A 22,782-nucleotide genomic window follows, 5' to 3' on the forward strand; every position below is an offset into this window, starting at 1 on the left:
GTTTTTGTTTTTTTCTTTTGATTTGGTTTTAAAGTTAGTTGTATTTGTGTTTGTATTTTTAAAATCTATATATATGTTTAAAAAGAATAAACTTTTTTAATGAAAAAAAATTGCTGTATTTCATTTTTTTTAGAACCACAAAACAAATTTCACATTAGAACAGAAGTAAGAATATATTATTATTTGATAGGTAATATTAATGAATTTCTTACCATTTAACGAATTTTATTTATGATTAGTGAAATGCATAAAATTTTTACAGTGTTACTCAGCCAAAGCTTTAAATTTGCATTCAGTGTGTTGGCTGCGTTTTCCATCCACGTTGGGAAGTACACTTTTTGATTAAGAAGGTAATCTATTGTGGCATTGTAAAAAAATTAACACAATTATCAAACAGGTAACTTATTTCACAAAATTTTAATGTTATAGCCCTGACATAACTCTTTTATTTTCCCTTTTCCAGGTATCGAATCCCACTAGGTTGACCGGGGCAACAACCAACAATTGAATAGTCAATTAGAAAGCAACCTTCTAAGCCTAGAATCAATAACTAAGAATAAACCATTAAAGCTAATAAGGTATTTTTCAATGTAAAAATGTAATTAAATAATCAAATAATCAAAACAATTTGTTCGTGTCACTCTTCACTCACTGTATTTGCTTTATGTTGTTTATGAATAAAACACTTGCTGCTTACTCTTTAAGGGGATTGCCTTTGAATTATTGCCGATGACATCTCAATCCTGTAGTTGGTAGTTATCTGTTAAATATAGTTGAAACTCATATTTACCAGAGTTTGGTTTACCTGCAGAATAATTTTGTATTCAATCTTTGTATATATTGGATTATCCGGTGTATTGAAGTAGTTTCACAGAATTTAATTTAACTATTTCGGGGATCGATCATTAAACTTTGGGTGTGCATTGCCGATGCTCAACCGTTGAGCCATGTGTTATATTTAATTTTTCACTAATATTAGAAGGCACGAAAAGATAATAAAGGCAATTTTTATAGGCTCGTAAAAATATGTGCTAACCTGAATGATGTTATATAAGGATCATAGCTCTGTGGTAGAACGTTGGTGTATGGATGTAAAGGTTTATTCGGGTTCAAATCCCGTCGGAAGTTTAGCACATTAAATTATGGTAAATCGTGTTGCAATTCTATTAGATGTATTTATTATAGACATGTTAAAAGGAAATTGTCTTGAATCATGCCACAAAAATTATTCTAAGTCCAAATTTGTTAACTCAATTTATAACACGAAAATGTAGACACTATGTGAATTTGACTTATAGCTCAGTGGTAGAGCATCGGCACGGTACGCCTCAGGTTAAGGGTTCAAATCCCAAAAGAGTCAACCGAATTATTAAAATAATCAACAGTTGAATGAATGAAGATATATTACAGAATGAATATATATTACAATCTGATATCTCGGCTGGGGATGAAAATGGTTTAAGTCCGTTGCAAAGTGTTCAAGTAACAAAATACTCAGTCACGCCGATAAATCGAAATGAACAATTTATTATTGAGAATTGTTTTAAAGATTACCAAAATATCCGTCCCATTACTTCGTAATGGGGAATTTTCTCGACCCGACTGGCTCCTGGGAAGGTAGACCCCTGGGAATGTTGGAAGCCCAGGACATCAGGAATCCACGTGGAATCGAACCACGGACCTTCGAGTTGCTAGGCGGATGCGATACCTCCCTGGCAACCCCCCCTATATCACACCCATTGATATTTGATCCCGTATGTACAATTTTGCACAGTTACCTTAATGTGTTGAAGACTTAGATTACAATGTAGTATCTCTCATAGCTAAATGCAGAGTTGCCGCGATCGATGGAAATGATCGAGATCGAAGGATCGATCGATCAATTTTCCCTGATCGAGGCGATCGAATTGATCACGGCAGGTTATCGAGATCGAGATCGAGATCGAAAGGGTCACATGATCGAGATATTTCTCGATCAAGACGAATTCTGCGCCACCTAGGTTGATAATTTTTTTTAAAATTTGTCTGCTTTTTCAGAAGACGTGAATTTATGCAACTTCACGTGTTGCAGCTTGCAGACTTGCAGTAACATTCAGTTTATTCTAGATTCTAGACATAGCACATAGTCAAATCTTTTAATACTGCATAAGTAACGAATTTAACGATTGTGAGATGAGTGTGGACGTGGAGCCTTCAACGTCAAAAGATGATAGGCGTAGGTCTACGCCTACCATTGATTTGTAAGTAATGAAATGTTGTATTTGTATCCTAAAGAAAATATATTACATTTTCAATTTCCACTTCAGAACTGAGAGTCAACCTGCACTGGCAGAAAAGAAGAAATATTTAGTATTTGTCCCACCACTAACAATGTTTCACTTTGTGTATTTGGTTTACTCTTTCATATCAAAATAAAAGAGGAAAAATTCAGACGATCGATTTGATCGACGTCGATCATCAATCGATCACTTTTTCATTCACTGCTCGATGCGATCGATTGATCATTTTTTTTAAGAGATCGAGATCGAGATCGTTCGATCACCAAATGGTGATCGAACGGCAACTCTGGCTAAATGGTAGAGCGATGGACTGAAATACGATGTAACTTGGGTTCGAATCCCATTCAGCTGTAGTGGAATTCAGTGTCCATGATGGATAATATGTAGTGACATTAATTAATCGTTTTTTTATTATTAACAAACATTAAATTGAGTAGGATTAATCATCATAGTATGGGTTCGTTTTCCATCTGAGTTGTAATGTTCCAGTACATGCGACCAACCAGTACTAGCCACGTTGTAGAATATGGCTTTACAAGTCTTTGGTTAAGGCACTCTAATTTTACTTAGAGATTTTGTAACTCATAAATCAGAATTATTTCCGAAGACATTGAAATTCCGCGTTTTATTTTCCCAATGAAATTTATTTTAACATTGAAATGTAACTGAACTCTTTAGGGAATCGAACCCTAAACCTTCTGCGTACCGCTCCGATGCTATACCGTAGTGCCATTATACATACACTTTGAATTTCAACTTTTACAAGGAACTTAAATGAAACTTGTTCACACTTGTAATAATAATTTCAAGTAGCCCAAGGTAAATTACTAAAACGCTTGTTAACTGTCAGTGAATAACGTCAATAAAGTAAATTAGCAAACATATTGTATCTTTTCGTAAAGATAAAATTAAAAAAAAAGAAAAAGATAAGAATGGATATAGATGCCCTGCACTCGCGACGAGTTATCTGGCATGTTCCCTTAATAAAGATGCATGTATTTTCTTCTGATGCAGCATATTTTCAAACAAACTATTAAGCTTAAATGAAATTTTTCCTTTATGATCAAATGGGATTTGAACCCATGACTAACTCCATAATAAGCAAGCGCTTATTAGGCGTCACCCTGTAGAAGTGCTTTATGGAGAAGGACAGCACGTACGACGAAATCGAGTCCGCCGCTTACTAGCATGAGCACGATCTTATCACGTCCGAACGTGCGCCGAATGTAATCGTTACACTGCTGCTCGCGTTTCTCCAATGTGAAACCTCCTTGCAATCCAGATATCGAACAAGAAGTCATGCAACATTTTTCGTCCTGTAATTTGACACCAGCCGTTAAGATCAATGTTTCGCACTCAATAGAAAGGAAACCAACATACCGTTTTCAGTCAAATCATGGAACTGGATTCAGTAATATCAGCAATAGCGGAAATAATATGATGTGAAGATTTTGCGACGTAACGCAACTCTTCTGCAACCTCATCTACGCTGTCACAACGGGTCAGTAATACCATTTGCCGAGTCTCTAAGCCTTTAAACAATAGGCACTCCGTTTCTACTTGGATCTCGAATTACCCATCGCGAACATTTTTTCTCTCCACCGTTCCACCATAATAGAACAAAACAAAAACAAAAACATAAAAATGTTCAAATTATTTCTACTACATAATAACAACGCATGGGTTATTCTTTTAAACATATATACAGATTTAAAAAAAAACACAAATACAACTAACTTTAAAACCAAATCAGATGAAAAAAACAAAAACAATAAACGTAAATAATGACAATCACACAAAATTGGAACGCCCACCACGGACCGGTTGTTGACGAATTGGCGTTTCCGTGAACGGATCAAGGCCCGTTCAATAATGCCCATTGATTTTGAATTCGAAATTTTTGGAGAACGGATGTACGTCCGATCACTAGAGCCGTCTAGTGAAAGAATATAAAATGGCATCTTGTGGAAAAATCGGACATAGATCCGATTTTTCCCGCTAGAAGGTCCGATTTAGACGACAGCGAGATCGGAACATAGTCCGTGAACAGTTGAAGTTTGTGTTGCTTGATACATGATAGTGAAGTGCAGACGGTGTACACATGGCAGTGCTAAGAGAACTCGTAGTTTTCCCTTCAAAATGTTTTAGAGGGGTACATACAAACAGAACTTTGTTTATCAAATGACGTGGAGATTCAATCATTTTCAAATTATTTAGGTTCGATCATATTTTATTTCTGCTCCTCTGTTCCAAAATGGATCTCTTAAACTCAACGAATCAGTTTCAAAAGACGGTCGTGCATTAGATTTTGAACAGAGCGATACGAAAAAAATGAGCAAAGCTATGAAGTCATATATGGAGCGTGCCAAAATCCATGGTATCAATTTTCGTAAGAAGATTTGCAGCAAGCTTTGTGGCGTAATGTTTTTCCTTTGTAGACAATTTCATCAAACAGCAATTACATGAGTACAACATAGGAAAACGACATTTGGCTAACATGATGGGGAAAGACCCTGAGTTCTTCACACAAACTGATGTTGATGTAACTTTTATAACAGTGTGTGTACAGTTTCAATTATTTACCCTCTTTAATATTCAGGAGGCTATAAGATATTTGTTTCCATCTGGGCTGTTTGACCAACAAGCAAGACCAATGACGAAACATCCTGATGAGATCTATCCTAAACGTAAGGCAGCAGAATTTGATGTTAATGGGCGACCCTATCACAGTTTGTTCTACACATCAAAACCAAATTACTACACACTCATGCATGTAAAAGCAAAACATAGTAGTTTTACTATCAAATAATGAAATACCTAAATTTTTTGTTTGAAATAAGGATTTAGCAGCCGCCTTAAGAGACATGAAGATAAAATAATAAGCAGGGGAATTCAAAACCAAAAACCTATAGAATTGTAAATTGCGTTTGTTTATTCTTTATTTATATCTAAAATTTACTTTCCCATTGGATGTAGGTTTCTGTTTGGGTCTGAATGGATACCAAAACAAAAAATTGAGAATGTTCTTCTTGAGTCATTGACTGATGCTCAGGTGATAAATGATTTTTTTAGTGGGAAAACTGCACAATAACGTTTTATTCCCCTTTTCTTTATTCGTTTTGGTAGTATGCGAATTTGATCGAAAAGTTCGAACGCTTTAAGGTACGTCTACACTAGCAGTTTTTACAGACAAGTTACGGTCATACATACATACAGACTCGATACAGGCATACGGAAAGCTTATTCCGTTCAATCTACACTAGCGATTTTCCGTAAACGTATGCCTGTATGCCTGTGTGTCTGTAAGAAAAAAGTTTGAAATGATTCAAACTTTTCCCGTAAGTGAGAGTTTCCGTAAGATGAAAAATAAGGTTCAGCCAATGAGAATAAAGTATATATTTTCAAATACTCTTTATTAATGCAACCACACATGACTGCAACATTGTCTGTAGAAATTCATCTGCCACAGTCGTTGTGCGTATTAAAAAACTTGAATTTGAATAAAAAACATGGGGCCCAAACCATCTCCAAAGAAAAGAAATCCCCAAAGAAAATAACCGAAAAGTAAATACTTTAATTCTATTTGTTGCTTTTTCTCAGTTTATGTACAATTTTAATATTTTGTAGACTGAAACTAGAAACAAAAGACGTCAAGAGGTTCATTTTGTGTGTTAAAAATCATCCTGTATTGTATAATACTACATTGCACGATTACAAAGTTACAAAAGTTACAAAGTTACAAAAGTTTGCCCTGCCTTCTGCAACGCCCATTTTCCGTATGATGTCTGTAAACCTATGTGCAGTGTAGATTGCGTTACGGAAAAACTGAAATAGCTTGGCAGTAAGACTGTATGCCGGTAGGCCTGTATGACCGTAACTTGTCTGTAAAAACTGCTAGTGTAGACGTACCTTTAGTCAACATCCATATTCTGTCATCGAGAAAGATTTCATCATGCAATTTCGACGTCAACTAGCTGCCCAAGTTGAAATACAACAAGTTCCTGAGGTAACATTAATCTGGATAATTCATCGTTATAGCAAGGAAAGTAATGAAGTGAGGTCGTATTCGATACTCCATTTATTATCTTAGTTGATGCGTGAGGGATCGAATCGTCTGCTTGATCAACGATTCTGAGCTTACTCTCGTCTCCCACTGTTTTTTCAATTTTAAAATATTTCTACGGCAAATCAGTGTTTCTTTTTCAAGTATTCCTATAGCAAAACTACCAGGGCGTGTACCAAAACAAGTTTCACCACTCTGCACCCGATTTTCACACCGTTTTCTCAATCGAAATTTCCGCAATAACATCAGAATTTGCTACTGTGACAGTTCGCTAGCAGAAAAGTCTCCCATCCCCCCGTCTGATTCCCAGTCAAAGCCGCGGGCCACCGCCCTTCTCCTTCTAAGTGTCTTTCTTCTCTCGTCCTACCTGCTGGTTTCAGGTATGGATTCTGAGAGCGGAGGGAACACCTTTGCACCCGAAGATAGTCTCGTCGATCATCTCGACGAATCGACTATTTCAGACGGGTCGCAAAAAGGGAAGGAAAGAACATGCGAGCGATGTAACTACAGATTTGTCACTAAAGGTGTGGGCAGAGGGAACTACAGGCTATGCCCTAACTGCAGAACAGAGATAAAGAAGGCAACAACTGAGCAGTCTACACCTAATTACAGCATGGACACAAGTAAACAACTGAAACGGAACTATACACAAATAATATCACCTAGCTCGGAGGACCAAGGTGCACCGAAGAAAGAGTCTACGTGCTTAGATCATAACTACAGAACTCATGCCGACTCTCTAGAAGACTCGCTACTCAAAGTCGACGAAAGGGAACTGAGCGAATTAACGCATAAGGAACTTATCCAGCGCACCCTCAATATTGCATATGCAGCAAGGAAATACCAAGTCCAACTGAAGCAAACACAATCGTTCCTGATCGCAAAGACAAGCGAATTGGAGAAACAAAAACAACTTTTTCAAGAGGCTAAACTTGCCTTTGCTGACAAGGTAATAGCCGCGCACACCGAATCGAGTCAACGTAACGAAGGAACAAAGTCATACGCTGCCGCCACGAGAGGACCATCGGAGAACCACAAACACAACCAAACAACGGTAGCCTTCAAAATTAACCGGACTAGCGCAGGAGAACTTAACGTAGGCCTCATGGATAAGCTACTTAAGTCAAAAGAAATCGGAAACCCAATACCACTCAGAGTCAACACGAAAGACGACAAAGGTTTCATTACTTTCCAGAATCAACAAGATGCGGATAAAGCCCTCGATATAATCAGAACCAGTGAAGAGTGCAAAGCAGTCATAAACGACCCGAGAACCCAAGAAAAACTATACCCAGCAATCGGTCTTTTTGTCCCAATCGAGAACATGGATGAACTAAAAGAGGATATTAACTTCAGAAACAGCTTTATTGAAGGTACACTTCAAAAAATAGTCCAGATCCACAAATGCAACGACCAAGATCTAGGACATGTTAAAATGTATTTTACCTCCGCCGCGGTAAGGGATGTGGCGTTAAGTAGAAACAAAATTCACACGCGCTACAAACTAATCAAAATCGTCCCGATTGATGTAAACAGGGAAGTAAGGCGATGCTACAAATGCAACAACTATGGGCACACCTCGTCACACTGTAAAGCCACCGCGCCAACCTGCGGTAAATGTTCAAGTAACCACGATTCCAGGTCCTGCAATGCATCCACCTTTAAATGCCCAAATTGCAAAAAGAATCACACGGCAGGAGACCCAAGCTGTCCAGATCAAATTAATGCAGCGAAACGGTATCGTCAACTTTTCAACATTTAGATGGAAGATAATCACACCTTAAATAAAGAGCACCCCATGCACTCTAAAAAGTTTCTCAAAATTAACCTCCGACACTGCAAGGCGGCCTCCGCTTTACTAGCAAAAACGATTGACGACTATAAAGTCGATATAGTAATGATCCAAGAACCGTACGCAATGAAAAGGCATGACCACTACGATCTAAAATACGTACCGGAAGGTTTCACTGCATTTCACAACCTTAGTGACCAACATCCGTACGGCTCCGCGATCCTGGTAAATAATGGAATCAAAGCGCATATGGAAAAGTGCTCGTCAAACGAGGTAGTGGTTGTTAAAATTGGCTCTGATAAATCCAAGTTCCTCCTAATAAGCGCTTACTGCCGACCATCATCCCCCTCAATTTCTTTAACCATCAAGAGCTATTTGAAGACTTACGAGACTGAACTAAGGAGAGCCGTTATCTGCATGGACTCCAACGCAAAGAGCCCTGTCTGGAACTCCCACTCCACTGATAAAAAAGGAAAGGAACTAGAAAACCTTATAGCACATTTCTCCTTAAAGGTAGCAAATGCAAAGGTAGACTCCCTAAATTTCATTCCGGCCGGCACAGCCTTTGTTGACGTTACACTACTAGGAGGCGATACCAACACAGCAAGCTGGCAATTTTTACAGGATCACTCCTTGTCGGATCACCCCTACATATTTTTTGTTCTGTCGCAGACGCCACAAGCGCCTGGCACACGTACAGCTAAAAAACCACCAAGAGAAGGGGATATAGACGCTGATCTGTATATGGAGAACCTATCTAACGAACTGTCAGCTCATGATGTAACCCAAAGCAACCTGAAAGCTGGAGACGATATCGACAAATACGTAGAAGCTATATCATCAATCATCATATCAAGCGCAAATAAAAGCAAAATTAAAAATCAAAAACACAGACCACGTCCCTTAGCCCCCTGGTGGACAGAAAAACTTGACCGCCTACGAAAGGAAACCAGGAAAGCATTTAAAAAATGGTCCCGCTTCCACCGGACTGAAGACCAAGCCCGTTTCAAAGAAGCTAAGGGCACATACCAAAAACATATTCGTCAAGCCAAACGAGACTCGTTCAAAAAATTTATCAGTGATATTGTCGCGGGTGAAAGAGGAAATTGGTTATCTCTTCGCAGAGATGAGTCATCCGCTCCTTGGACAACGCTGCGATCGTGGTGAAGAAATTATCGGGAGAAGTCCGCTCTAAGAAAGATACGCAGATATGCAGTCCGGAAGGGGAGTAATTCGCGCGACGGTATAAAACGCTGCCCCGAATCTGCGTTAGATGAGTCTCCATCGGGTGAGCTCCCGGAGCTGGGCTCCGTAGGAGAAGTTCCCTGGTTTCCCTAGAGTTCTTCAGACGCTTCTCCAACTTTTGGTAATGGTTATCCCTTTTGTTTGAGTTAAACCATTGTCTAGAACTTAAGTCATCACTTGTTGTATTCGTTTGTTCTTGTTCTAATACAACTCGTGTGACAATTGGTGGAGACGCAGCTCGTTACCCGTAAGTGACGAATTAGTGCTGCAGAGTTTTAATTTTTGAGACGCAGCTCGTTACCAGTAAGTAACGAATTTTTTGCTGCGGTGTGGCAATTATTGAAGACGCAGCTCGTTGCCTGAGAGTAAACGAAGTCGTGCTGCAGTCATTGTTAGCCGATGCCGAAGAGGACAAACCCACGGCTACCTAGTTGCCCAAGAGACCCCAGCCGACGATTACATCCGCTTCGAGAACTGTCAAGCGTTCCGGTAGAAACTTCACCTACCCCAGCCTCATCGTTGGAGAGTGGAACTTCCTTTGTTGGTGAAGCCCTAAATTTTGAAGGTCCTATTCCAAAGGACCATTTGACCGAAGAAGCTGACAGTCAGGGTGAATCAGTCGAGACTGGAAGAGATTCAGACTCGGATTCAGAAACCGAGGTCGTTTTGAGAACTGCAAGTCCAGTTGTTCCAGTCAGTGCGACAACAATTTGTAGTGCCATCAAGGCATATTGAGCAGCCCCAAAGACAAGCTATGGAAGGTGTCAGAAAATTTATTAGCTCACTGATATTCCGAAAAAGTTCGGAAGAAGTTGCGCACCAATTGATGGAGCGCTTTGAAGAATATTCCACCCACAACAGATGGGGTGATATTGGGAAAAAATAATTTTGAAAAGTATTTTGATGACGCCGCCAGGAGCTGGTTCAATTGTGCAAGGCTCCCGAACGAGTAAATGGTAAATCTCAAACGGCCGGAAGATATGCGATTGCAGCGCCTCTTCCATGGCCGAAGGCATTCGGTTAAAATTAAAAAAAAAAAAAAAAAAAAAAAAAAAAAAGGAAAATCCTTAAGACTATCCGGGAAATACAAGAAACATTTAAACAAGTAAGCGCAACCGGGAAGAAGAAAAACGAAGGAGTAAAAGTCCCTTATTTGCCAAGAGGACGCAAGCTGATTTTTAGTATCATCAACCTTCGTGGATCGCAGAAGATTAGTACAGTCGGGTCGCCTGTCTTGAAGAAGGGGGACCTGTCGCGGGTGAAAAGGGAAATTGGTTATCTCTTCGCAGAGATGAGTCATCCGCTCCTTGGACAACGCTGCGATCGTGGTGAAGAAATTATCGGGAGAAGTCCGCTCTAAGAAAGATACGCAGATATGCAGTCCGGAAGGGGAGTAATTCGCGCGACGGTATAAAACGCTGCCCCGAATCTGCGTTAGATGAGTCTCCATCGGGTGAGCTCCCGGAGCTGGGCTCCGTAGGAGAAGTTCCCTGGTTTCCCTAGAGTTCTTCAGACGCTTCTCCAACTTTTGGTAATGGTTATCCCTTTTGTTTGAGTTAAACCATTGTCTAGAATTTAAGTCATCACTTGTTGTATTCGTTTGTTCTTGTTCTAATACAACTCGTGTGACAATTGGTGGAGACGCAGCTCGTTACCCGTAAGTGACGAATTAGTGCTGCAGAGTTTTAATTTTTGAGACGCAGCTCGTTACCAGTAAGTAACGAATTTTTTGCTGCGGTGTGGCAATTATTGAAGACGCAGCTCGTTGCCTGAGAGTAAACGAAGTCGTGCTGCAGTCATTGTTAGCCGATGCCGAAGAGGACAAACCCACGGCTACCTAGTTGCCCAAGAGACCCCAGCCGACGATTACATCCGCTTCGAGAACTGTCAAGCGTTCCGGTAGAAACTTCACCTACCCCAGCCTCATCGTTGGAGAGTGGAACTTCCTTTGTTGGTGAAGCCCTAAATTGATGTGACAATATGAACGGTAACGCAAACAGCGCGTTCAGAGAGATAAAAAAATCCGCGCGCTCCGCAACTTCTACACAGCCGAAACTCGAAATAAATGTAAACGGACTCCTTACAGCGGACCCATCAATTGTCACATCCCGCTTCGCGGAACATTTCTTCCACACGGAAGGAAAATCAGACAAACCACACCAAGAAATTGAAAAATCCGTAATTAGGTCCTTAGCAGAAGACGTTCAAGACGTTTGTGCACCGAACATAGAAAATGAGATAAAGTTAGCGGCCAAAGCTCTAAAGAAAAAATCCGCGCCAGGTTGGGACGGCTTATCCACCGGCCTACTTATACTCTCCCTTCCGATTTTAATTAGATACATTCTCGTCCTTTTCAACGCCTGTCTCGTACATGGAAAATTTCCAAGGAGCTGGAAACAAGCGAGAGTATGTATCATTCGCAAGCCAGGGAAAGCCGACTACTCTGACGTGAATAGTTATAGGCCGATAAGCGTCCTACCGGCAATGAGTAAACTTTTCGAGAAAATTCTTCTGAGTCCACTTCAGCAGCTGGCTCTGATAGGAAACTGGGTGCATCCAAATCAACACGGTTTTCAAGCCAACTGCTCAACAGAATCAGCACTCCACTGCCTTGTCAATGAAGTCGAAACGGGGTTTCAAAAAAAGAATGTTACGGCATGCGCACTTATTGACATTAAGAGCGCTTTCGACACAGCATGGGCTCCCGCGATTCTACTAGCCCTTATCAAGAGACAGTGCCCACTCTCCCTTGTGAAAATTGTTAAGGATTTTCTGTCGCACAGGGTAGGCGAATTCGACCAACAACAAACAGACGAGCCTTTTTCAATACCTACAGGCTGCCCACAAGGTAGTTTACTCTCTCCCTTCCTTTGGAACGTTATGATCGACGACATATTACTGATTCCAGCAGACCTCAAGCTACAGGGGAAAATACTAGCATACGCAGACGACTTAACAGCAACATTACAACATAAGGACGAATCTATGGCAGTCAGACTACTGCAAGTGCTGACGGACGCTATCAAATCCCACCTGGGGAAATTAAAATTAAAAATCAACGCCGCGAAGACAGTACTTATTATCTTCAGTAGAAAGCATGCGCCATCGGATAACCTCTACCTGACTATGGATGAGCACCATATCTTACCAACCTCTCATACAAAACTACTAGGCCTAACTCTGGACTCAAAACTGAACTGGTCAGCACACCTCAACGAGAAGGATCGCCAAGTAAGGAAAATTTTCTTTTCCCTTCGCTCCTACGCCGGAAGAACTTGGGGTTTATCTGGGACACGCCTGGGAGCCTTATATAAAGCTCTGGTGGAACCCAGCCTTCTATATTGTTGCTCAGTCTGGGCATCCGCGATCAAAACGAAAATATAACCGGAAGAAACTAAGACAAATCGAACGCCAATTCAACATCCTAATTTCCAAATCTTTCAAGACTGCCGACTCCGGAGCTCTCTCAGTTCTCACCGGATCCCTGCCTGTTGACTACAGAGTCTCAGAAATCACCCTAAGACGACTTCTCATGTCGAAACTCCAAACCTTTTCTCCTTACGCCCAGCAAGCCACAGAAACTCTCCTACCGGATATCGATAAAATTCTACGGAAGGAAGAAAAGGACGCCCGGCAACGGCTTCACCATCCTTTCACGCATACAGGCAGACCCCCGTCGCAGATAAAGAAAGCCATAAGGACTGTGCTAGGAAATCTTTGGAGTAAGGAGTGGAGCGAATCGTCCCAAGGCAACACCACCAGGTCGTTTTTCCCATCGCCAAGCTGTTTCACCCAATTATCCTCTCATAACCTACCTCACCAAGTCATACAAATTCTATCAGAGCATAGCTATTTAAATGTCCACCAACATCGTCTCAAACTTTTAATCTCTCCTTCCTGTGCATGTTCCTCCCAATACGAAACTACGGAACATTTTATTTTCGATTGCCCCCTCTTTGCCAACCTCCGTGTCAATTTCATAGCAATATGCCTCTCAGAACTTAGTCTCTGGCCACCCCCAATCTCAAAAATCCATACATCTACCAAAGCCTTTCAAGAACTGTGCATATTTATCCTGACTTCCGACCGTCTATCCCCCCTAAGAAAGCGCACAAATCAATTTTTAGCCTAAATCTATCTAAGAATCAATTATAAGTAAAAAATGCCAAATGGTACGCTGTATGTAAGGTACGAGTGGAACACTCAATGCATATGTATTTAAATAAAATCACGGGGCAAAACTCCAATAGGAGTAGTCCCTCTTAAAAAAAAAAAAAAAATGCGTGATGAATCGGGTCGCCCCTACATGACGTATAATGCCCGGCGAAAGACCTCTAATGCTACCGTGAAAGTAATTGGTCAGGGTACTGGTGTGATTAGCATTAACGAAACAGACATACACTTTTTCCAAAGAGAACAAGATAAAAAGCAGGTAACATGTGTCTTATTTTCTTATCTTAATGGTAACGTAATGAAAGTGTTTGTGTTTCAGATAATTTTCCCTTTACAATTCAACGATATGCTAGGGAAAGTTGACGTTGTGGCTACTGTGGACGGCTGAGGCACTTCTGCCCAATCGGGTGCGATTCGCCTTGGCATTTCCATGTGCCTGAGATCTTTCGTAAACGCAGAGACCATAGAGCGCATGCGTTTGGGTAACAATCGAGATATTAGATTCTTAACCTAAACATATTTAAATCAATATTTTTCCATTTAGCCGGACTTCTTTCATTTGACCCGCGAACACGTGAAAGGAAGAAGCCCGGTCAAGCTGGTGCTCGAAAAAAGTTCACGTGGAAGAAACGATAGTCAACTTTAAAGTCTTATGGATGAGTAAATACAAATTAATCGATACATTTTTTACAATGTTGTTGTTACTTGGTGTTAACTGTAAACTAAAGTTTACCCGAATCATGAACTAACTACTTTCAAAGCGTAGAGAAACGTTAATCTCTTTATTTAACAAGTCTCGCTCGATAAACACAGGTAATGACACTAAGTTGTTAACTTGTGAATATTTGTACGATCATTTTCACAGTGGCCTTTTTCAAACCCCCAGGAATGAATATTAGAATAAGACTTTAAGGGTAACGAGGTGTTATTAAGCATACTGCAAACCAGACTTGCCGTGATCGAAATCAATTTTCAATCGCGATCAAACTCAAACTCAAAAAATGATCGATCGATCAACTCATTTCTGCGCTCAAAATTTCTTATTCCACGCCATCTACTGATAATTTGTGGAAATATGCTCCCATAATTTAACTCGCAATGTTTAACATTTTTTCGTTTTACTGTACATGTTCGTTTTATTCACCGCTAGATGGCGTATGAAAAATGAAAAATTGATCGCTAAAATGAGTTTGATCGGCGATCAACTCATTCTGAACTGAGTTGATCGCCGATCAAACTCAAAAAATTGATCGATTGGCAAGTCTGATAGTGTTAAGGCAATTAGGACATGGGATAGAAGCTGATAAGTAAAACATTTTCCCTAGCATCCAGTCCAGCACTTTATAAAATATGTTGGCGCAATGGTATGTGGTGTTGAAATGATGCCTGTGCAATAATTATGCGAATTTTTTGTTTTTCAACACAAAACCAGAAATTCAGGTTTGAAAAAAATAAAACGAAAGGAATTTAGAATTTTTTTCCTTTTCAATATTTTTTTATGAAATGTACCAAATAGATAGCGCTTTTAAATACCTATCGATTGCCGTAAAACTTACGAAAATTCGCTGAAAACTTAGCTCGCAATTAATTATTTTATTTTATGACATTTTAGGGGAGGGGGGAGGGAGGGCCAAAAACAGATATTTTTGGGTACGTTGTTTGGTTACTAATATACACCAAAATAAACAGAAAATATATTATTGAGATTCTTTATTATATCTAGCATGTTTTGATGTGATATTTTACTTCGATTTTTATAGTTTAAGAACCACAAATTCCAATAAAATGTACCCCCGTTACGTCGTAACGTTAATCGACGTTTGCTGTCACTGAAATTGATAAAAGCAAACTACTACATAAAACTGCGAAGGGAATCTTCATTTTTTCTCCAGTTCACTTTAGTTTACGAGCTAAAGAAAGATATAAAACTGGTTTAAAATAATAAATGCTGTTGTGATGGTAACCAGCCTTACGTTTTCGATAATCTTTCATTATCATCTCGTCTGATTTTGTCTATTTCAATTTACTTAATCGTACTCCTAGCTAGACTGAATGACTTATTGACGCCTAACAAATTCCGTTGCTAACCCAATAACCGAAGCTGACCGTCAACGAACGTCACGATGAGATGTTTGCCGTTGATAACTAAGCTTACCAGGCTTGAAGGGTAGGGGAGAGTGGGGCTAGTTGGCAGGAGGGCAAGTTTGCAATTCCGAATTTAGAAGAATTGTGTGAAAGAGGTTTTATTGAAATAATTCATAGTCAAAGATGTTTATTGTGCGCACATTTGTGCAAAGTTTTATAAATTTATCCCAAATAGTTTAGGAAATAGAAAATAACGAAATTTTTTGCGTCAAATCCACAATAGTTGCGTGCTTGGTATTCATCAATTTTATCTTTTCTTGGTATGCATATAATTTTTAAAAAATATTAGTTTCATAGAAAATTGTGTCCTCTATTGAACTGTAACAATGGATTTGTTTTCATCTATTATAAAGGAGTAATAAAAATTTGTATTTGAATAAACCCCGGGTTGGGGCAAGTTGATACATTGCAAGATGGGGCATGTCGGCATAGGCATTATACATGCATATGTATAGTACATGGCCTGTCCAAATGTCAGGGAATTGTAAGTCGAATTTTTGCTAGATATGACTTATGGTGAACAGTGGTATGCATTAGAGGCCAAAATTTGGCACATTTTAGGTGTTTCACTTTATACGATGTTCACCTGTGAAATGTTTGCCTGTGTAATAGTTTCTAGACTGTGTATTTGCCAGTAAACTAACTCTACCTAAGACGATACAACCATGCACTTATATACCACAAGATTGAAGGTTAAGAAGGGAGGGGTTTACAATAACTTTTACTTTTATCATTAACTATTATCCGCAGGGAAGGTTGCATTCGTGACGACCTTCTTGCTGGGTGGGGCTGCTGTTGCTAGGAGGAGTTGCTGCGGTCTATTACATTCCTTCGGCAAGAAGAAATTGGTCCTCCAATTTTTCTCTTTGTCTTCTGACTTTCTTCTCCTTCTTACTTCTCTTCGGCATGTGGCGTGGCAATGGTTGGGTGAAAACTTGTTTTTTACCCGTCACCTACTTTCTTTCCTTCACCGTTATTCTTCTTTGTTGGGCTACAGTATGAGGCACAAAATACAAGATATGTTTTCTATACCGTTATTCATTGTCTTTATGTTAATAAAGTGTTAGTTAATAATTGATGATCTAAGTTCCTTTTTACTGGAATGCTACTAAAGATTTCAATCAATTTTTTTTTCTTGTATGCTTTTCTTCTCTTCTCTTCTTTTAGTTTTTTCTTGCCGTTCTTTCACGTCGGTTCTTGGTTTTCTGTCGTTCGTTGTCGTTTCGTGTCATTTGTTTTGAGTTTTTAAAATGGAGGTTGACTCTTTACAATTTTTGTTGCGCCATCGGGGCAATTTTGATGATGTTTTGCATCTGATGGGGGTGTTGTTGTTTTCTTCGCCGTCTCGTTTCTCTGCTCGATTTCGACCCGAGGACAAGGAATTGGTAGTGCAGTTGCTGTTGTTTTCACTACTCAATAATCCCTGTGCTCCTTCCTCTACTTGCGATTTTGGCTTTCAGCGAGTTTGGATCGGTGATTATTACTACGTGTGAGTTGGTTTTCCTTTTCTTTCTTTTTTATGTTTCCGATTTTGTTAACGTTTTGTTATTATCTGTTTTTAGCCGATATCCTGGATATGCGAGATACCGCGATCTTTATCCTCAACATCTCGCTAGGTTGTTGTGGTGGTTGGAGTCAGGCGAGGATATTTTCTATCCCACTTCTCGGTCTGCGGTGTTTTTACCGGAATGCCTGCTGGAGGAATTCGAAGATTCTGTCTAATGAATGCAATTTGTTGTTGTAATGTTTTCATTTTAGTGTTTTTGTTGTAGTAGTGGTAATAAACTGTTGTTGGTTCTTTAATTTTTGTTTTGCTTCAATCTTATTCATTGCCAGAAGCCTTTCTCTTGTGGCTTCTTATACATTTCCAATCTTCGAATATGTTTCTCCTATGTTCATCAAACGCGTAATCCCGCGGGGTGTTTCCATTGATATCAGTTATGTCTAGATCTGCTCCGTGTTCCAATAAGATATTTGCTATGAGATCTTGCCTATACATTGTGGCTAGGTGTAGGGCCGTATAGTTTCCTGGTTTAGTAGTTTGATTGATGTTAATGTGAATTTTCTTTTCACATGCTGCCCTAGCGAGAGTGTTGTTTCCATGTTTGGCGGCATAATGTAGGACGGTGCTGTTGTCCTTTGCCATTTGTGCCACGTTGGAACTTATCCACAAATAACTAGCCACTTCTTCATGCCCGTAGGCGATGGCGACCATTAGCGGTGTTTCTCCAAGGCTATTGTACGATGAAAACTTGTATTTGTGATATCGTAATATCCTGATCAAGAGCTTGTTATTTTCTGCTGCCGCTCTATGTGCAATGGTCTGGCCATCCTCTTCTATATCTGGGTCAGCTCCGTAGTCTAACAGTAAATCCGTTATGTCCAGTTTTCCGGCTTTCACGCTTGTATGAAGTAGTGTTTTGTCGTTAAATTTCTGGTTTAGAAATTCTGCCTTCGGATGGTAATCCCATGCAGCGGGGCCCAATTTCTGGATGATACACCTTCTTATTTCTTCCCTTGGAGCGTCTATCATTTCTAAGAAAATTTCTTGCTCACGTAGTCGTGTAATGGCTTGCGTTCGTTTCTGAACGGCATCTGCTCTTGCTGCCGATAAAGTTGGGTGCGTTTTCATCGCACAGTTGCTACATTTAGATAGTGTTGCCTTTTGTGTAGTATTTGGATTAAATTCGAACGTTGGTGGGTAAAAACCATAATCCCCGAAGAGCCCATCTCGTTGTGTTTCACTTTCTGTTTCACTTTCACTTTCGATCACTAAGTAGTTTATTTCTGGTTGACTTTCACTATCACTTGCTTCATTACGTTGCACTGCGTCTTCACTTTTTTTTTTTTTTTAGTTAAAACTTCCACTTTTACTTAACACTTGTGTGTTTGGTTGCTGTTTAAACACTAATCGTGTAACAAAGACAATTCACTTGAAGTTTTCATATTTTGAGTTTTTTTAATACATTTACCACTTTCCCCTTTCACCCAAAATAAAAACTTATTAGGTTTGTTTGTTTTTTTTTTTTTTTTTTTTTTTAATGTTAGTTGTTTTTAGATTCAACTTCTGTTGAGCATCTGCAAAGGTCTTCCCATGCCATTCCATAACCCACAACGTAAGTGCAAGTCGTGTGTTTTCCTGTGCATTTGCGAGCTTGATCGGATTCCCAGTTTTCTTCCATGACAGGATAAATATTACGTTGTTTCGGTGCGCTTGGTTGAGCCGGGCGTGATTGTGTGGGTCTTTCCATGGTAAGAGGTGTAGGAGCCGTCATCCTAGTGAACGGTTGCTCTATTATTTCTTCCGGTGGTTGAGTGCTTGGATTTGGGATCATTGAAGTTAATTCGTGCGCTTCTTCCGTATTTATTCCATAACGTCTTAATCTTCTAGCTTGTCGAATTTTTTCCATGATTCTTGTAAAAGGGTCACAAATGATCAATATGCGTAGGGATATGATGAATACAATGAATCCTATGATAGATAGGATAAGAATTTTAATGTGTCGAACCATGAGAACATGGTTCCTATCTGATTATCCTGTTTTTCTGACATCACTATGTCAGAAACAGATTTTGAATTTGATTCCTGCATTAGGCCTACTAGATCGTTTAGGATATTTAATTGTTTCATTTCCATTTTTTCATGCGCTGGATGGCTCTTCAGACTGTAGTCGAAATCGTTCAAGTGCAACTCTTCGAACTCTGTGATAAGGTCTAAGTTCGGCATGTGAATGCTTGCTTTTTGTTTTACCCACTCTCCGTCTGTTGAATTATGTTCCCAGGTGTGATGGAATCCATTTAAATTTACTAAATGAGTTTTCCAAAAGCAATCGGAATATGGATGTATGGACCATCCATCTACTCCAATTGTGCAGTTTTTATCTTCATAAGTAAAGAATGGTTGAAATCCACATTTGGATTCTTTTGCGGAGATGAAAATTCGTTTGGTTTCACATTTTTGAAGTGTCATCGCTTGTCCGAAGCCTTGCAGTCTCGTACAGATGGGTAATCCGAGCGCTGAAGCAGCAAGAATTCCGTTACTTTGAGCTAAAATCACCGCTTGAGTTTTCTTTATCGTTGATAGTTGACAATATACGTCGCGAATTTCTTTTGCAAGTTTGTTTTCGTGTTCTGTTTCTATACTTATTTTATATTGCTCATGCATTTTTGAAATATCGAATTTAATTTTGTCGCCGAATTTTTCTATATTTTGGGGTAGACCGCTTTCTGTTTCGTTTTTTGTTGGTACCTCCGGTACTTGTTCTAGTGTTAAAGATGCTGCCTCGGGTATTTCTTGCTGAGATGTTTTTTCAGTGTCATCAATAATTTCCATTATTGCATCTTCCATACCGGTGTGATTTTTCGTAACTGGAGGATCTTCTATTTTTTCAGTTGTTGTGTTATTTGTTGTTGAATTGCTTATTACTTCAGTTGTTGTTGTCGTCGCCATAGTTGTCGTTGATGGTAGTGCAGTGGACGTGGTTTCAGTTGTAGTTGATGGCAATGTAGGTTCAGTACTTGGAGTTGTAGGCCTAGTGGTTGTAGTTGTTGGCTCAGTAGTTGTAGTTGTAGCTGTGGTAGTTGTAGTTGTAGGCAGGGTGGTTGTAGTTGTAGGCTTATTTGTTGTAGTTGTAGGCGTAGTAGTTGTAGTCGTAGACTTTGTTGTTGTAGTTGTAGGCGTAGTAGTTGTAGTCGTAGGCTGATTTGTTGTAGTTGTAGGCGTAGTAGCTGTAGTCGTAGACTTTGTTGTTGTAGTTGTAGGCGTAGTAGTTGTAGTCGTAGGCTTATTTGTTGTAGTTGTAGGCGTAGTAGTTGTAGTCGTAGACTTTGTTGTTGTAGTTGTAGGCGTAGTAGTTGTAGACTTCGTTGTTGTAGTTGAAGGCGTAGTAGTTGTAGTCGTAGGCTTATTTGTTGTAGTTGTAGGTTTTGTTGTTGTAGTTGTAGGCTTGGTTGTCGTAGTCGTAGGCTTAGTTGTGGTAGTCGTTGGCTTAGTAGTTGTTGTAGGCCTAGTTGTCGGTGGTGTGCTTTTAACGGTCGTTTTCATGGCTGTTGTGGCTATTGTTGTTTTCATTGTGGTTGTGCTTAATTTTGTAGTCGGTTTCGCTGTCGTTGTGGTGCTGGAAGTAGATGAGATAGATTTTTGTGTGGTGGGCGTGGTTAAGTTTTCGTTGTTTGCTTTACTTTCTCTTTTGAGAAGAGGGGGTATAAGTGGGAGTTGTGTTCCGTCCAATGATTTTTGAGTGTGAAGCGCTATAATGGCTGCTGCTGAAAGCGTCCGTATTTGGTGCGGGTTTCGATATTCGAAGTTAAACTGTTGTTTTCTACTTGAACCGTGGCAATGTCCTAAACTCAGATGTCCTACTTTTAGTGTGAGACATTTTCTGTCTGACGCCGGTGAATGTAGGCCAGTTCTGTCTGTTGCCATGAGCTGTCCTGTGTGTTCGAAAGTGCCCCAAATTGAACTGGTGTTGGCGCATTCCTGTAGAATAAGCATCGTTGTGTTTGCCTTGACGCAAGCATTAGTGTTGAACGGTCTGATGGTGAAATCAGACGTACAGTACCCGCAAAAAGTGTCCGAACGCGGGCCTTATTTTGGACTTTTTTACATTGAGTCTTACGGCGGCGGGTACCTAGCGCGGACCGGGAAATCGGGCTCAAATATGTCAGCAAAGCAATTAAATTTTACAGTTTTGCTGACAAAATAACAAGCTATAGGGTACTAATTTTTTAATTTTTTTTCTAATAGGATTTGTTGACCAGCATGCTGGTCAACAAATAAACGAACACTGCCCCTAATTTCTATAGCGTCTTATGGCACCATGCCCTATTTATAGATATTTATTTCGTATGTAAGGAATCATTATGTACATAATACAATTATTCCGTTACATAAAGAACTCTTTCGTTAATATTCTATGTTAATGGCTATAGTGTAATATCAATATTTAATTAAGGAGAATTTTTTTAAACAGGGAAGGTCATATCTTGTTACCCGACAAAACTAGTTTAATTTTTTTCCACCAGGGGCGATGTATTCGCCCAGTAGTTTTTTGACAGCTAACTATCTGTGGTGACAGCAGTCGCTATTTTTTGTAGACAAATCCTTGTCGAGTTTTTTAAAAGTGTTTCTCCTTTTGTCAAACAGATTCAGGTATTCATTTTAAATAGTATATAGTAAACAAAAAACCTTTTCGTTTGTAAAACCAGCGCCCCTGGTGGAAAAAAATTAAACTAGTTTTGTCGGGTAACAAGATATGACCAGTGTTATGCCGAATAAAGCTCTTTCGAATAAAAAACGTATTCTGAATAAGAATACGAATAAAATCTTATTCTTTATTTCGAATAAATTTTTATTCGATTTATTCTTATTCTTTATTCTCGAATATTTTTTACCTGTATTTTATTTTTATTTTTATTCGATTATCCAAAATTTAAATGGAAAAATCGAATAAAAAATAAAGTTCCTCTAAGTTTAAAAATCTTTGTTTCCGCTAGCCGTTGCTCTTTTGTTTGGAGTTATTTTTTCAGTTTAGCCAGAGTAATAGAATACTGGTGTAGCAACGCTTATGGCGGGCCCTCCCATTGCCTTTTTGGCCTGAAAGTCTTTCTGGCCCATAACGAAAGCACCACAGCGGCTGTGTTGTGAACTTCTGATGTATTACGTTTTCGCTATGTTTTCGCTCATTTTCGTCGTCTGTACTTCAGAAAGTAAACAAAAAGTGGCTTAATTAATTAGTGAGAAAATGTTATAACAATCACAACCCTTAAAACTCAATTCATAGGTGGCGTTACGGTTATGGGACACTTAAATCGATATCTTGCCTCATTTTCTCACAATCGATACGCGAAATTGGCAACAACTTTTGGGAAAAAATCCGAGAGGGGGAGTTAACATGGCCGTGGCTACACCAGTATTCTATTACTCTAGTTTAGCCATTGAAAATGTCATGAGGCCAATAATTGTCTGCTACTAGCACACTCTTGAATTAGTGATACTACTTCTGGAAGAACTTAAAGTATAAAACTAAGCTGTTACGTTTAGGGGAGAGTGGGGGCAATTGATAAACTTTTGGTGTTTTTGTATT

At 39.4% G+C, this 22,782-nt stretch overlaps 1 protein-coding gene and 1 pseudogene across 1 annotated transcript; both read left to right on the forward strand.

Annotated features, from left to right (window-relative positions):
* The first annotated feature begins 4,182 nt into the window (after window positions 1-4,182).
* LOC116920565 lies at window positions 4,183-14,238 on the forward strand (annotated as a pseudogene).
* Window positions 14,239-16,868: 2,630 nt separating this feature from the next.
* Window positions 16,869-17,467, forward strand: LOC123467780. Its single transcript, XM_045167577.1, has 2 exons — window positions 16,869-17,186; window positions 17,260-17,467. The coding sequence occupies exons 1-2, from the start codon at window positions 16,948-16,950 to the stop codon at window positions 17,417-17,419; spliced, it is 399 nt and encodes a 132-aa protein (XP_045023512.1). The 5' UTR covers window positions 16,869-16,947; the 3' UTR covers window positions 17,420-17,467.
* The last annotated feature ends 5,315 nt before the right edge of the window (window positions 17,468-22,782 follow it).

This window comes from Daphnia magna, unplaced genomic scaffold (genome assembly GCF_020631705.1).
Source record: "Daphnia magna isolate NIES unplaced genomic scaffold, ASM2063170v1.1 Dm_contigs230, whole genome shotgun sequence".
In the NCBI taxonomy this organism is placed as follows: domain Eukaryota; kingdom Metazoa; phylum Arthropoda; class Branchiopoda; order Diplostraca; family Daphniidae; genus Daphnia; species Daphnia magna.